Source organism: Helianthus annuus, chromosome 13, assembly GCF_002127325.2.
Source record: "Helianthus annuus cultivar XRQ/B chromosome 13, HanXRQr2.0-SUNRISE, whole genome shotgun sequence".
Classification (NCBI taxonomy): Eukaryota; Viridiplantae; Streptophyta; class Magnoliopsida; order Asterales; family Asteraceae; genus Helianthus; species Helianthus annuus.
The window spans coordinates 46,729,792-46,747,451 of NC_035445.2; the positions used below are offsets into that span (position 1 = coordinate 46,729,792).

At 33.6% G+C, this 17,660-nt stretch overlaps 1 protein-coding gene, 1 long non-coding RNA gene and 1 other non-coding gene across 11 annotated transcripts; 1 reads left to right on the forward strand and 2 right to left on the reverse strand.

Moving 5' to 3' along the window:
• Positions 1-312: 312 nt before the first annotated feature.
• On the reverse strand, positions 313-3,867 carry LOC110912466. 9 transcript variants are annotated; one of them, XM_035981528.1, is made up of 6 exons: positions 3,620-3,867; positions 3,468-3,523; positions 2,731-2,820; positions 1,471-1,638; positions 805-981; positions 313-545 (listed from the first exon to the last, which is right to left on the reverse strand). In XM_035981528.1, the coding sequence occupies exons 2-5, from the start codon at positions 3,513-3,515 to the stop codon at positions 829-831; spliced, it is 459 nt and encodes a 152-aa protein (XP_035837421.1). In that variant the 5' UTR covers positions 3,516-3,523; positions 3,620-3,867; the 3' UTR covers positions 313-545; positions 805-828. The 9 variants fall into 9 exon arrangements, with proteins under 9 accessions (XP_035837421.1, XP_035837416.1, XP_035837419.1 ...); XM_035981523.1 differs by having other exon boundaries at positions 2,731-2,813; positions 3,468-3,538; positions 3,620-3,866; XM_035981526.1 differs by having other exon boundaries at positions 876-981; positions 3,468-3,518; positions 3,620-3,864.
• On the forward strand, positions 2,181-2,254 carry TRNAN-GUU. Its single transcript has one exon. It is a non-coding gene; the product is annotated as a tRNA-Asn (tRNA).
• Positions 3,868-13,027: 9,160 nt separating the features above from the next.
• LOC110910343 lies at positions 13,028-15,957 on the reverse strand. Its single transcript, XR_002576027.1, has 3 exons — positions 15,851-15,957; positions 15,093-15,177; positions 13,028-13,241 (listed from the first exon to the last, which is right to left on the reverse strand). It is a non-coding gene; the product is annotated as an uncharacterized LOC110910343 (long non-coding RNA).
• Positions 15,958-17,660: the final 1,703 nt, after the last annotated feature.

The window sequence follows — 17,660 nt, forward strand, 5'->3', positions numbered from 1 at the left end:
GCGACCCAGGTTTTGCGACTTTAATAATGGTCACAAATATTGCGACTGTTCCTAGTTTTGTGGGACTTCGGTTGTGACGGTCTTGACGCGACCGTATTCCGACCGCATGCCTTTTACAAACTGCGATCGTTTTCCGACCGCCTGTCTTTTACAAACTGCGACCGTTTTCCGACCGCCTGTCTTTTGAAGAATTGCGACCATTTTTGCGGTCGCAATTTCTATTATTTTTTAAAAATTATTTTTATACATTTTCTATTTTAACCTACATATAATGTCAATTTTAAGTTTCACATATTATCAAATTTTCACAAATATATAAAACATCCCACTTGAAACATCAAATACCAAAGTTCTCATAACAAAATACATATTCAAAACAAAGTGTTTATACGTTTTGAAACATAAGTCGATGATTATACGTTTTGAAACCTAGCTTTTAGCATCGCTTCAATGTTTGCCATCCTTTCATTCATAGCCTCTTTCTCCGCCTTATCTTTCTCTTTTTCCACCACCAATCCCGCAATAATCACGTTCAACCTTTCGATCTAATAAAACCAATGCAAAGTGAAATATTAATGGCCAACAATATCACAATTTATACAATTTATGAAACTTATTAGCTGCTAATACAATAATATAATAAAGAGAAAATCAGTTTGACTTCTAAGGTTAAATAGCCTATTTTCAATAATATACATACAAAAGTTAACATATTATTGACTGAGAAGTGGTTGCATGAAAAAATAATGTCAATATTTGAGTTTAAACATGTTTGAACCAAACAACTTAAAAGAATAAACATACCTCTTGGGCTTGTTTGCCATGATGCTAAACGTTAAAATCATTCTTAAGATTGCTTAACCCATATACTTTACCTCTCTTCTTTCCCCCTGAAGCTCGGTACCACAATTCTTTGTCAAGTTCTCGGTGCTGGCTACTTTCCTCCCCATACTTCTCCAAAAGATATCCCTCATATTTTACCTACAAATACAACCTAATTTACCATACTTTGCAGTACCGAACCAATAATATAGATACAATAAAATTGTTATGTAATTTTTTATTATTTATAAAAAAACACCAGATATGTGAAGTTATAATCTTAATTTAAAAGTGGGCAGAAGATGTGTTGAGGATTTGAGAATGGAAGTATAAGAATAAGAATAAAACCCGAGCTATTGGTTTATTTTAGTCCAGCCCATTTGTTAGGTGTCGCGGTGAGAAAAATAAAACCCGATTTTGAACCCGAACCAAACTTGATTTTGAAGCCAGTTTTAGGGAATCTAGTTTGAAGCCAACCCGAGCCTCGATACCAGTTTGAACCCACTCAAACCGAGCCTGAACCAGTTAAAACATGGCTTCAAATCGGTCAAACCCGACTATTTCCCCTTACAAAACAAATTGGAACCTGAATCACATTCAGTAAATCAGAAAACAAATAAAAAAAGAACTTAAATATGAAAAACTTACATCCTCTTTAGTTTGGAACAGAACTAACAGAAAGTTTGGTAACACTGCCTCCAGATAGTTTTTTCTTCGCAAAACTGCCTTGTTGCTGCCCTGTTCTCTTGTTGCTGCCCAGTTCTCTTGTTGCTGCCATGTTCTTTTCAGTGACCACACCTTACCCCCTGCCGCCTCCTGCCACAAACGATTTCATAAAAGTACTAGTTAGTATTATGCTAAATACAAAGAAAAATATACCGGTTGTACATGCTATGGGTGGGTTGAAAGATACGGTTCAGCCGTTTGATCCTTATAACGAGTCGGGACTAGGATGGACGTTTCATCGAGCAGAGAGCGGGCAGCTGATTCATGCACTCGGGAACTGTTTGTTCACGTATCGAGAGTATAAATCGAGCTGGAGGGGATTCAGAATAGGGGAATGATGCAGGATTTGAGTTGGGATAATGCTGCTCATCAGTATGAAGAAGTTCTTGTTACTGCTAAGTATAAATGGTGAAGCTTGTGGCTTGTATAGTTCAAAAGTGTAGTTATTCTAAAACATGATTCAATATTGTAGTTATTCTAAAACATGATATTAGAATATGCTTGAAATAATATTTTATGTTTTTCGAAAGTGCTCAGAAATTGGTATTCTTTAATTATTTAATAAAGTTTTAATTATATATAGTGTTAATAATGAAAGATAAAATTATTTACATAATACCAAAAACCAAACAGCTGGAATAGCTCAGTTGGTTAGAGCGTGTGGCTGTTAACCACAAGGTCGGAGGTTCAAGCCCTCCTTCGATCTATAAGACTATAACTCACCTTTGACGATTTAAATATATAAGTATAACTATTTTATTATATCTTTTAACACTTTCTTCAGTTATCCATTATATTTAAGCATTCGATCTATAAGACTATAACTCACCTTTGACGATTACATAAAAGTACTAGCTAGTAATATCGCACAAACGATCAAATTGGCCCACTTGACACAAACGTCGGAAATCGCAGTCATTGCTACTAGCGTTGGAAAGGAATCTATGCCGGTTTTACTTTGTGGAATGTCATTAATACCCTCGTCTCGTCAAAGAAGAAACATAGCAAGAGTATAAAACTAAACATAGCAAGAGTGTAAAACTACGTAAAATCTCATAACTAACTTACTTATGATAAAATCTCATAACTAACTTACATATGATAAAATCTTACTATTATAGCGCAAATCACTTACACGTTAATAGGCAATTAAAAAAGAACTCTAATTACACGCTTATATACCTTGTTGCTGCCCTGTTCTCTTGTTGTTGCCCAGTTCTCTTGTTGCTGCCATGTTCTCTTCAGTGACCACACCTTGCCCCCTGCTGCCTCCTGCCACAAATGATTACATAAAAGTACTAGTTAGTAATAAGCTAAATACAAAGAAAACAGCTTATATCTAACATTTTAACTGTAGAGACATTATATACATTACTAAAAGTATAGACATATATAGCATGCTTGGTACTGTATGAGCATCAGCAAGCAACCACTATAAGTTAAAACAACAATCATGCACGCAGTTCTCCAAGCAAACCATCTCAAAGTTGAATTAAAGTTATGCACTATAAGTTTAATCCAGATATCATCAAACCAAAAAACATAATCGATAATTCATTTACTCGCACTGTGTACGAATTCATAAATCATAACATCCATAAACCCTAAATCCTCACTCGAACAACCTATGTTTACAGTTTCTACAGTATGAAATAACTGTAAATCCATATAAGATATTTTCAAAATAACTGTATAAAATAACTGTAAAATAACCCTAAATCCTCACTCAAACAACCTAAATCCTCACTCGAACAACCTATGTTTACAGTTTCTACAGTTATCATATCGAAATCGAACACATGATGGATAAACAAATCAGTTAGGTTAACCTAAACCTAGAATATAACAGTGATTTAGTAATTACGAGCAGAAAATATGAAGAAATTAGGGCAGGAAATAGGGAGAATAAGAGACCACACCTTGCCCTCTGCCGCCTCCTGCCACAAAACCACGACATCTGCCGGCATCTGCTGTACTACGTGCCATGATATTACAAAAAATAGAATCAAATTAACCTTCAAATACCTTAGATCCGTGAAACGACGTGAAATCGAGAACAACTTCAATGTACCAGCAAAAGTGTGACAGAAATTGGTTAGAGGAACGATTAAGGAGTCATTGATCTAGGTTTTATGCAGAACAACTGGTGAATCTTCGGTGATGCGGAGGAACGATTGGGGAATCGCCCATTCGCCTATCTAGGGCAGAGTCAAAGATTGGGGGAATTAGGAGCGGGATATGAAAAATTTAAAGGGATTATTTATATTTTAAAGAGATTGTGGGATTATTTATAAAAATTTAAAACATGAAAGAAAGCTTTTCAGTATTATAACTTGGTATTTATAAAGGTGCAATGCACGATATTACTTCATCAACATTAATAAAGTTTTAAATACACTATATAGGGTTATGGTTGAAATATCGTGTCACATATATGAGTTCCAATTTAAATTGGGCTTAATCTTAGCCCACATATAATTGCACCATGTCGATTTATTTATGGGCTCTCTATATAATTTGCAAATTCTCCCTTAAATAAAGTCTAAGTGGTCTCTGGGCTTATCACATTTGCAAATTACAAGCCCAAAGGCTTATCACTCCCCTCTGCCTTAAAATTGTCATCCAACCCAGTGGAGTGTGACTTCTGTTGACTTTTCGGTCAGCATTGACCAAAAAAGTCAACACTTTTTTTCCCAGCTTCCAAAAAAAAATAATTTTTAAGCCCATGTATACTGTCTAAACTTTGGACCTAGGAATGCTTACCAATAGAAGATAGCAAACCAAACAGTTGTATCCAGTGCATTGTAGCAGTTTTCTTTATGCTCTCACTCATATGTCATATGGTAACATAGTAGAATTCCAACTTTGAGTGTATAATTCATGTTGTTTTGGAGTGTTTTCCTGCATTGACTTCTCATACTTCAAGTGTTGACTTTTGACTGCATTGACTTCTAGTTGACTGTGGCCCACTTTTTAGAAGGTTTGATCAAATCCAGATCATCAAAATCCAGATATACTCTACGTTAACTTCCATGATCTGGTCCTTCATCCCTTGTCCAAATTTTACCTTCAGATAACTAATTAACATGCTCCTCCCTTTACCATATTCATAGCAAATTTTGACCCAATAACTCCCTAAACATGACCACTTACCACAAGCATTTGACTTCTAATTTATTTTACCGTTAACTTCAGTTGACCTGCAGAATAGGAATATGACCCACGATATTCAAGATATGTTCCTAATAACAATTTAATTAAATTTCAAGTCTTCCACAATAAACTGCTAAATTGACTTGTACCCCAAAACCCATCATTCGTGACCCTCTAACCTGCCCGTGTGACTCATGAATAAACCGATTAACCCAACGGTTTAAAAGAACCTATTTTGATCAAACTTCTATACATAAATATGCAAATACAAAACTAGTAACAATTTGATTGCTCTTGTGATGTAGACTAGAAAATGTCAAATGTTGCTGCATTTGACTTCCCAGAGTTGACTTTTGACTTTTCTGCCGATTGTAAAGTTTCATAGGCTAGAAAGTGTCATTATTGATTTATTGATATCAGGGTAAAAAAACTATTCAACTTTTCATACCAGTTAACTAGTTTAATGGATAAAGTTTCATAGGCTAGAAAGTGGCTTCATAGTATCTTGCAGTTAATTACCAATAAGCGGCATTTGACCCATTTGACAAACTTACAGCCAAAACAAACTTGCAGTCAAGTGATCCGTTTGATGATTAACCTGACCCACTAAACAAACTTGCAGTCAAGTGACCCGTTTGACGATTAACCTGACCCATTAAACAAACTTGCAGCCTATAGATGACCATTACAAAACTGACCCAATAAAAAAAACTTGCAGTCAAGTGACCCGTTTGACGATTAAACTGACCCATTAAACAAACTTGCAGCCTATAGATGACCATTACAAAACTGGCCCATTAAACAAACTTGCAGGCAAGTGACCCGTTTGACGATTAACCTGACCCATTAAACAAACTGGCAGTCACGTGACCCGTTTGACGATTAACCTGACCCATTAAACAAACTTGCAGCCAAAACAGGCATTTGTGTAGCCTTTGACCCATTTGACGATTACAAAACAAGTGGCATTTGCAGGAATTATAAAATAAACTTCATGAAAGTGTAGAAACTAAACTGCAAGCAACTATAATATACCATACCATTAAACTGTAAAGAGTAAACTACCATGTTCAAAGTCAAAATCAAACCAAATTTCAGCAACAAAGTCAAAATTAAACAAAAGTCAAAATTAACAAACACTACATGTTAAATCAAACAAACTAACCACTGTATATAATAAACAAACCCGTCACTCTAAATCTTCATCGTCAAAATTAAGCAAGATGTGGAAATCCTCGTCAGCTAAAGTTGTGGCTTCAAACTCAACTTTTTCATCATTATCGCCATCCGTATCCTCCACTTCAAACTCAACTTTTTCTATTTTTTCTTGTATCTACGGTCGCAACTTTTGTTTTTTTTATATATTTCTCGTATTTCTGACCGTTTTATACGGTCGCAACTTTCGTTCTTTTGTTTTTTTTTATTTGCGATTGCTTTAAACGGTCGTAACATTTGCTATTTTTTATTCTTCTCGTATTTGCGACTGTTTTCCGACCACAAAAATATGGCCACAAAATTTGCCACCGTTTTGCGATCGAATATGGATTGGTCTTTAATTTTGCGATTGTTTTGGTTTTAGTCGCAAATCGGTCACTAATTTTGCGACCGTCTTATGTTAGTCGCAAAATTTGGTCGCAATTGCTTAGTTTTCTAGTAGTGTTGGTAGTGACGACGACAAGTTATTAAAAATCAAACTAAATTGGTAAATGATGTATAATTAAAGAAAAGAAAAGAAAATATTACATATCACTAACTCTTGGTGCCCTGGCCCCAGACGACTTTCGTGCGTAGTGTTAGTTTTACCAAAAATTTCCGAAAAAAATTGTTTTTTAGTGTAAAATATTAAATTTTTAAGAGTCCGGCCCTTGCCGAGTTTCCGTTCAAGCTCCGCCACTGCTTCAGCACAACCACATCACCCATCGCCTCTCCCTTCCCCGTTGTCACTCACTCACTCCCACCAGTCTTATTTGCTGCAAGAATAATCATTTTAAAACACGTTTGCAGCTTGCACATCTCTACTTTCCAGGAATGGACACGAAAGAATGTTTTTCTTTTATTTAGTTATATTGTAAAGTACAATCATACATGTTTAAATTTAAAAACATTACATTTCAATATTCAGTTAATCACAATATGTAAATTTCACAACATCTGCGTTGCAAACTTTGAAAACATGAAAATAATTCGTGTCCAATAAACTTTATTTAATCTTAATTATTATTTTTATACATACAACACTAATAATACAGTAATTTTACTTTTTAAATATAAAAACTAAAAAGGTCTTTGCTAACCAATCAAACTAATAAGATTTAAGTTTATAGTTACACAAAATTTATAATCAAATAATACCTTTTATAATAAAAATTGATTTTTGGCATAAAAAGTATTCAGAAAAATTAAATGTGGAACTTATTGTCGGGATAGTTGCAATAAAGTCCAAAGTCGAGGTGGTCAAGTTTGGTGGTTGGCACTCAATTATTTTAATAATAAATGTAAATAATAATATGTTTTCTAAACAGATATTCACGTACTATAATCATTTTCTGATGCTAGTAACCCTGAGTAAACAACGTTAAACATATATACATTTTATAAAAATTCTACCTCAATCATTTTTTATATTTAAAATAAATTCTAAGATACAAAAAATAATACTAAATATTGACCTCAGTAGTAACTTGCTATCAACTACAACTTACTTCTTCTTCAATACTAAATTGCCATAAGTAGCAAGTTAGCCTTCTTCAACACTTGACCCATATTGGTAATAACAAAACCTAAAGTTGTTAATTATTAACTCACCCATCAATATTAGCAGGGTCGTTTCAACGTTTTTAGAGACCCTAAGCGAACTATGAAGTGGAGGCTCTAATTTCACTCATAAACTCTTCTCCAATCCCGATGGACCCGTCGCCATGGGTGATAACGGTTACTTTTTTCGTTTAGTAATAGCCAATAGCCTAGAAATTGAAAGCATGTTGCGATGGTAAGTGGGAACGATAATTACGGTTGTATTTTAGGGACTTTAGGCCGCTGAATAATGATGATTAGGTCGATGGTTGTTGTTGTGTTGTAATAGCTGGAAATAAATACAAAATGGGCTTTGAAACTGGATTTTTTTTTGCTAAACAATATTTACTTTGAACTTGTTCAATAAAGACTAGTTTAATTTTGAAATAAATGTATTTATTTGGGCTTAGTACATATACTATATATAAAAACTTTCTAAAAACTTGGAGACCATAATTTTTTGGTGACCCTAGGTCCGTACCTAAATTGGCAAGCCTATGGAGCCAGCCCTAAATATTAGTTATCAACGAGAATAACAAGACATCTATAGTAACTTTTATTGCTTTAGTACTATATTCTGATGTCGGCAACGACTTTGTATCAGTAGTCACAGCTTCAATATTGATCAAATACCATCATTATCATTAATTATCAATCAATGGCATTCAACACTTCAACTTTCATTCAACAATACCAACCTTTCAAACAATAGTAACACACTTCAACTTTCATTCAACAGTACCAACCTTTCAAACAATGATAACTAGGTATTGTATTCATCAATTCTCTAAGTACTTTGACTACACATAGATGATCTCTACCTTTCAAGAGAGAAGACATTAGTTCTCACAATATTCAAGCTTAAAAGAACTTGTAAATGAGGGCCCATACCGATTTTAGACCAAAGTTGATAGTGAGAAAACCTATTAATCGAGGATCAAGGAATGGACACACAATATATTTGTTAACATCCACCCAATCAATTATAGTTCATTGTGTAGGTGGTGATATCCTTTATGTCCATATTTACTTAAGTTGTATATATCTTGAAACGTTTATCTCTATTTCCTTATAAAATATCTCTTTAGAGTAAACTTGTAATTTAACTTCAATTTAAAGATACTTAAGAAAATCTATAATGCATTTGGTACAAGTATTAATACATTAAAAAATTGTCATTTACCATTTTGTCTCTCTTGTGATATTAATAAATATTCAATAAACATAATATTTAATGACATAAGTTCTATAAATATAAATTTTATATCTTTTAACTAATAACATAATATTTAATATTTATTCATTAGTTGAATTTAATATTTTAATTTTAAATTTCTTTTAATAATACATTTGATATTTAATAATATATTAGTCGGGTCGGATAGCATGTCGTGTAACGTTCCGTATTTTTCCAATTCTTTTTCATTTATTTGTAATTCGTATTTCAATTTCAATCCTTGTAGTTCTGAAACTTGATCATAATGGAAACTATATTTTATATCATTTTGTTTAATTATACTTGCACAATACGTAAAACAATCACGAAATACGCGTTTTTAATTAAAAACCGAGCCATACATCGAGACTACATTTTTTTCGGTATGAAATTCATACATTACACATACTTAGATACACCTTAAAATGTCCAAAACATGTTTAACGATGCGTTTATGGCCCCAAAAAACCAACCCAATAACCACAAGGACCAAAAATGAAATTTTTGGATTTTTGACGGTCCATGTGACCGTATGGAACATCCTTGCGGTCCGTATGGAACCCGTCTAGCAGATTCATTTTCAACTCGCGAATTTTGGCTCCATTTCCCTCCTTTGAACCTCCAACCAACTCATTTAACACCCAAACCCTAATTCTAACTATAAATACAACCCCTTACCACCTCCTAAACACTTTCCACACTCCAAACACTCTTTTTAACACCCTATAATCATCAAATTCCTTAAGTTAGGCAGATTGTTCTAAGTTCAAAACAAGTGAGTTTTGAGCTTGTTCTTTTTTTTCTTCTTCTCCTTTCTTGGATAACCTCTAGGAGCATTTCCACATGTTTACCAAAGTAAAAAAATATGGTATGTCACCATTTTTGAGGTCCAAGTGAGGATTTTTGTTAAACTTTTAAACCTATGTTAACTTTACTTTGTTTCTTGGAACTTTTGCACACCGAATCGAGTTACCAACAAGTTCTATTGTTGAAGGACTTGTGTTAAGGTATGATTCCAGAAACTTTGAGGTCACACACCTCCATTTTCTTAATCTTGTAAAGCTCAAAGTAACTTCCAAGCACTAAAGTGAGCAAATTACACCAAGTCTCCAACCATAACAATATTGGAAGCACTCGTCTAATTAAACTCACTTGGTTACTTAGTGAATTAGATAGTTTATTTATGTATTCATACTTTTATTCATGACCATCTGAATAATCCATGTGGTGATTTTGTGCAATGATGAAAATCTTGAGGTTAGTTGATTACCCTACCTCTAATACATGACTATAATATACCTAATAATATACATATATAATATACTTCCAAAAACCAAACCATAATATCAACCAAAACCATAGTTGGATTTTTTGTGTTAAGGTGGAAATTATTTTAGTTTTAAACTCCTTATTTTGGATTTCTAATGGGTGTAACACTCAAGAAAAACACAAACTAAAAATAGTGTCCAGATAAGTATCTAGACAAGATACGTTTTATGTATTTTCATACTTGTAAGTTTTCATTTATATTCTAATCGTAAAATCCTCATACTTATATAAATTTGTTTACCATTTTATGGTAACTTCAGTGTTCCATCATTCAAATCCGCTCGCTCACACTTTGTGGAAAATTTTCGCTAACCGTGAGTTCATACTTGACCCATTTTACGTTTTAAACACTATTTGGGTTGCAACATGTATCCATAATTAAATACACAATCACACACATACAATCAATCTTTTGCAAGCACTCAATCCTTTAACATGCTTACTTGTTATGCTAAATCACAAAACATGCTAGAACAATCTTATGCCATGTTATGTATCATTAACTTTAAAAAGCCTCCCTTAACATGTATATCGCTATAGAATTAGCACATCGCCCCATGTGTTGGGTCATTGTTAAGTATTCAATCTTTACAGTCTTATTCACTTCGGTGAAAAGGTTACACAAGTGAAAACTTTGGTTTGATATTTAGTCTTGCATGCTAGTATGATTATATGACTCAGTATACAATTAACATGTGGATTTGAGATTTTATTCATACTTATGCTATGTAGACATACTAGTATGCTCACCTATATAATTTGTGTTGACGAATATTTTATAAATGTTGTATTTGATGATGATTTCGCAAGAAAGGACTTGGTGGATTTAGATACTCACCTAGTTTTAATATATGCATTTTAATATTGTTAGTTTTGAAATTCCAATTGTCGTACTTTCCATTTTCATAAACAATGTAATGCTTGATTTAGTGAAATGAAATAAAATTTTGAATTTTAATTTATTGTTGCAAATTTAGGGTTATTTTGTCTTTGAGCAATCTATTGCATCTCGCCTCGATGTTTCCACCATTAGTTGGGGTGTGACATGTCGCGTCAGAAGATGTCACATAAAAAAGTTATTTTGGTAAAGAACTTGTCATATGCCATTTTATCTCTCTTGTGATGTTATTGAAATATTCAATAAACATAATATTTTTATGTATTAATTAGTTGAATTTAATATTTTAATTATAAATTTCTTTTAGTAAGACATTTGAAATTTAATAATACGTATTAGTCTGGTCGGGTCAGATAGCATGTCGCGTCAGAACTCAGAAGTCACATAAAATTTTATTTTGGTTCAAGTCAAAACGAGTTTAGGTCAAAACAGTTTTAGGGTGAATCAGTGTTTAAGGCAGACTGAGTTAGATTGCACTTTCCAAAAGAGTTACATTCACTATCTATATTTTTATAACTAAATACCATTTAACGTATATCGTATTTATAATACTTTAAATTAATAATTAGATTTACATTTACTATATATATATATATATATATATTTAGAACTAAATACTATTTGAATTAAGTATTATCTTATTTAAGGGCTAAAACAATTTCGGGTCAGGCTAGTGTTTAAGGCAGGCTAGATTAGATTGTGTTTTCTAAAAGAGCTATATTTACAATATACATTTTTATAACTAAATACTATTTAAATTATATCTTATTGATAATACTTTAAATTCATATTTAAATTTACATTTACTATTTATATTATTATAAGTATCTACTATTTAAATTAAGTATAATCTTATTTAAAGGGTCGATGCATTTCAAGTAGACCAATATTTAATGAAGGTCGGGTTAGATTGCGCTCTCCAAAACAAGTTACATTAACTATGTATTTTTATAACTCAACACTATTTAAATTAAGTATTATCTTATTTAAATATCTAATTATATAATTACTAAATATTTACATAATAATAATAATAATAATAATAATTTCCAAGTATAATTAGCGTTTAAGGCGGGGCAGGTTAGATTGCGCTCTTTAAAAGAGTCTCGGTGACACTCGTCGCATCAGGCGGGCCAACCGACTAGTTTTTTCTTAAACGACCAACAAAACATTCGTTAAAAACAAAGTGATAACATTGTGCTAGACCAAAATTAAACAACAATAAACTTACATCAAAACACCTCAAAACTACACCACCAAGTCCTCATGAGTGCTTCTAGCTTAGCTCGTTTTTTAGGCAAGGATAGCCCGCAAATTTTATCTCCTCCACCACTCTAGCTGCGTTTGGCCGCTGCTGGTTAAAAGTAAGGTTGTTTCGAGCTCGCCATATGCACAACATGTTGGTCTAAACCACTGTACATGACTTTCTTCCACTTCTGAGACGCCTGGTTATGTACGTGAAGATTCAGGGCCTCACGAGCTTCAAATAGAATCCCATGCTTGATTCTATACCAATCCATCACCTACTCCTGCACCAATCAATCACCTACCCCTATTTTGTGTTCATGGCGTTAATTTAGACGCATTCTGACCATTGCGTTAACTTTAGAGTTGACCACTATTTGTCAAAAAAATAACAATTTGTTTATAAATTTGTATGTAGTGCATGCAACGAAGGTAGTGGTCGAGGAGATGGATGAACCACGAGTGTGGCTAGGGACAATGGTGGCAGGGTAACAACAACCAAAGTGGCGGTGGTCAATGAGTAAGACATTAAAGTTGTTCGTTTAATTTTTTTAATGACCAAACTTATATAAAAAAGAACTAGTAAGAAATTAGACAAAACGAGACATAATTACAAACTGATCCATGAAAATGACCCTCAAACAAAACACAAGACTAGAAACGAGAATCACAAGAAAGAAAAGCACATGAAACAAGATCAAAATTACAGATTGAAGAAAAAAATACGAGAACAAACTCTCAAGGTGTAACACTCTAACTCTTTTTTTTTTTATAATCTTAATTACATGCGGGTAATTAAGTTCCAATTTTTTTTATATCTTTAATTTGAAAACTTAGAGCTTGCACACCAGGGTTAACTGATAACCCATACCAACCGACTAAAAGGGTTATTACACAATTAAATTATAGTCAAAGACAATAAGGTTTTATACATATAAATTTGTCTCGCGTGATCATATTTTATCTTTTTGAGAAGATATTCCCAAGGAGGTGGTGGTTTAAGAGTGTTCGGTTCTTCACGTGTTTGATCATCCGTCCGGTAACAGCCCTTGTATAAACCTGTCATAAACACAAAAAAAATTAGTGTTTATATTTCTTTTGTGCTAACAGATGAAAAATGACAAAAGAAAATGTTTGAACGACTGGGTTATTGCGCGTATTGCAACCGAAACTCCTATAAATGTCGCATGTCGGGACAGTTAGTAAGTTCACTTTGCTAAACTGTGTACTGACTTGTGCAATTTGCTAAACCGTGCACTGACTTGTGCACTTTGCTAAAAATGTGCACTGTGCACTGACCTGTGCACTCTGCTAAACTACACACCGTGCACGGATCTGTGCACTTTGTTAAACTGTGCCCTGACTTGTGCACTTTGCTAAACCGTGCACTGACTTGTGCACTTTGCTAAATTGTGCACTGTGCACTGACCTATGCACTATGCTAAACTACGCACTGTACACTTATCTGTGCACTTTGTTAAAATGTGCACTGACTTGTGCACTTTGCTAAACCGTGCACTGTGCACTAACATGTGCACTGACTTGTGCAATTTGCTAAGCTGTGCACTGACTTGTTCACTTTGCTAAAATGTGCACTGTGCACTGACCTGTGCACTATGCTAAACTGTGCATTGTGCACGGACCTATGCACTTTGTTAAATTGTGAACTATGCACTGACCTGTTTGGATCTGAACTTGTTAGTTCCCAAACCATTCCTTTGGTTCGACGTGTTACCAAAACCCATTATCTAAGGACATTTTAGCCCTTTTTCAAATCGTAAAACTTTAGTAAGTTTAAATGAAAACTAGCGGGTACATTCAGCTCATTATTCCATCTAGATTTATTATGTCCCTAAGGACATAAAAGTTTCCAACAGTTTAGTGATTTAAAATCCATTTGGTCGTAATTTCGAATCATAACCGTGTTCTTGGCTCTAAAGCCCGTTTTACCCAAATACTAGATATATCTGGTGCATGTCAAAACCATTGACTCGTTATCCATACCTTGCGATTTTTATTTCTTTATAATTCGAGGCAATGCATGCCCATACATTATGCTTACCTATAAGCACAAAACTTGACAAAATAAAGCATTAAATACTGGGTTCGAATGGCGATCACCATTTGACCCGCATGACCCGTTTGTCCTTTTGACCATTCTTGGTTCACCCCATTTTTTTGTTTATTGCATTTAAATCATTCTTTATATTGTTTATCACCAAAATTCATTTTTACTTGTTTGACCCATTTGTTCGCATCAGCAAGTGTTTTTAACAAAAAAAAAATATTTTTTACTTGTTTGACCCGTTTTGGTTCGCGTCAGCAAGTGCTTGTTAACAAAATTCACTTTTTACTTGTTTGACCCACTTGGTTCGCGTCAGCAAGTGTTTATCATCAAAAACATAGTTTTTTACTTTTTGACCCGTTTGGTTCGCGTCAGCAAATACTTATTACCAAAATTCACGTTTTACTTGTTTGACCTGTTTGATTCGCGTCAGCAAGTGGTTGTCATAAAAAAATTCATTTTTTGTTTGACGCGTTTGGTTTGGGTCAGCAAGTTCTTGTTACCAAAATTAACTTTTTACTTGTTAGACCCGTTTGGTTCGCTTCAGCAAGTGATTATCATCAAAAAATCATTTTTTACTTGTTTGACGCATTTGGTTCGCGTAAGCAAGTTCTTATTACCAAAAATCACTTTTTACTTGTTTGACCCGTTTGGGTTTACACCTTAGGGTCCAAATTCTAAAATTCTTTATTTGATCACCAAAATGCGATCTAACATAAGTTTACCCATTTTGACCCATTTGGTCTACACCATGGGTCTTGACTTTAATAAGTCGCTGTTTATTTCAACTTCTTCAAATTTCTTATATAGTGAACTTATTATAAGAGGTGTAAGTTTTTACTTACTTTGGGTCCGTTTAAGCCTTCTCGCATCTTTGATCCATTTGACCCATTACTTTCCAAGCTCCCACCTAGCTTGTCAAGTGTCAAGCTATTACATAATATCCACAAGATGGTTAGATTAGTCATTCTACACTATGACCATCACCTTATGGACTCTTATACTATCTTTTTAATTCAATTTTATTATAGGTCAATTGCCATTTGACATATATAAATGCACTAACAAGTTCATAAAACTCATTTAGGCATTTTATCATATGCTTTGTGGGCATCATTTTTAGGCAATCTTATTAGCTAACTTTGCCATAAAAATCACCATGTTTCTTTTAGTTCAACAAGTTTATACATTTCTCAATATCAAATTAATATAAACTTTCCATTATCACGAGCTAATTCATCATTTTGACCAAATAACCATGGCTTCATCTTTCATGTCAAAACTCAATTCTAAACATATATGAACACTGAATCAAACCTCTAAAATGATCAAGCAATTTACACATACAAGCAAGTATGGTGCTTATAAGCGTCAAAACAACATCAAATTTCATTATATTATAAAAATCTATTTCATGTCATGTATGAACATATACTTAAGTCTCTAAATTGTTTAAGTATTTCACATATACTTGCAAGTATGATGATCATACACATAATTTCATTATCAATTTCACCATACTAACAAAAATATTAAACTCAAGGTTACCACCTTCAAGTTCACCCACATACTTATCATCACCAAATTGTAAATTACAACATACCTTATGATCTCCAAGTTTAGATGATCACGAATTTATGTTCATGCATGTGATTTGGCCCCAATTCACCTTTCAATTTGAAGAAAAGGATGAACTAAGTTTTTCTCCCTTTCTTTCTCTTCTTTGGTTCGATATACACACACATACTATGTGTGTGTTGTGTGTTTTTTATGTTTTAAACACATGATTCTTTTTGACAGCTTTGGTCCCTTAAGTTTGGTTTTGATTATATATGGCTACAACTCATTGTTTTGTTACGTATTTACATGTTACTAACTAGGTTAATTTATTCCTAGTTATTTTGTTTACGGGTTAACTTTTACTACAAACGGTATTTTACCCATTCATCCCCAGTTAATTTGGTTTATATACCAAATACGTTTTTGGGATGTTACACAAGGACATACCCAAAAACCCGCTGCACTATACCACATATACAAAGCGACCAAATCGTCATCCTTCATCTTGGAATTCCCGTAAACATTATCAATCTTAAAACCGGTTCTACTGATCCTATCACATCACTCACCCCTATAAAACATCACTCACCCTTATAGAACATCGGTTAAAAGTATAAAATATTTTTTTCTCTACTGTTTTCCATATCTTTAAAGCTACAGGGAAGTATTCGATCCATTTATGCAACTGAGATAAAGAAATGGGCCTTGAAATTTCCCTCTAGGATATTTGTATAGCCATTTATTTTCTATCACTAAACACTATCTATTGATCGACCAACAAAATCAAGCCATGATGAATTGGGCTCAAGAACACGATTACCACCATTAGAACTTGTACTTGAAGAAGAACTGGTTGGCACCCAAACTAACATTAGAACTCGTACTCGAACAAGTTAGTAGAGAATAATTCCACATTGTCAGTACTAAAGCCCCCATCATGGATCTTTTACCGGCCTCCTTATCCATGTACTCAAATGAGCGAACCTCAACTTGATCTTAAACTCCAATTTGGCAAGCATTGACAACCTTTATTAATCATCGGCTCAAATTTTCCTTCTTCAGATTCCACCTCATCGGCCCAACTACTCCGATTGTAATTCCCACACCGATATCAGTATGCAACATGTATTCTTCAAAAGTGGCGTTTGATCTTTATCTTCCACATAAAACATAACTTCACCCATATATTCTACCACCCTCTTAAACCATTAGGAGTCCAAGCACACAAAGAGAGTCCTTCGATTTAAATACACATAAGCAGTTCATTAGAAACAAGGTTCTTAGGAATTCGTTGAATGTTTTCAAAGTAGCAATATAATTCATCATCTTGTTTGAATTTGACACAAGATTCACTATTCTTAAATGTAATCTAAACCCACAAACTCCCCACAAAGTTGAATACAACATTAAAAAGTCCTTATTTCTAACAAATCATAAACAAATTATTTAAATTATTAATTTCTCTAACCTGAGCCAGCAACATGCTATCTGACTCAGTCAATCAAATAAGATCATCCGCCAACATCTTAATTGTTCGTTGGTTAAGGTGGGTAGTTCCTTCGGCCTTTGTCTCATACTTACTATCTAGTGTTCTCACTTGATCCCCTTTAACCACTGAAGCATAAAACACTTACGTATGTGACAAACGGCACAAATCCGGTAACGTCAGTACTATTTTAAAAATTATCTATTGTCTATAATTATGTGTTTAAATGTCAACATTATATGCTTGCATGTCATACATTTAAATCATGCATGTTAAACATTTCATTTATCGCATTGTGAAACAATTTAAGCGTTGCGACGAAACAATTAGTAGACTCACCGGCTAGACAAGCTGTGTCAGCACAGCC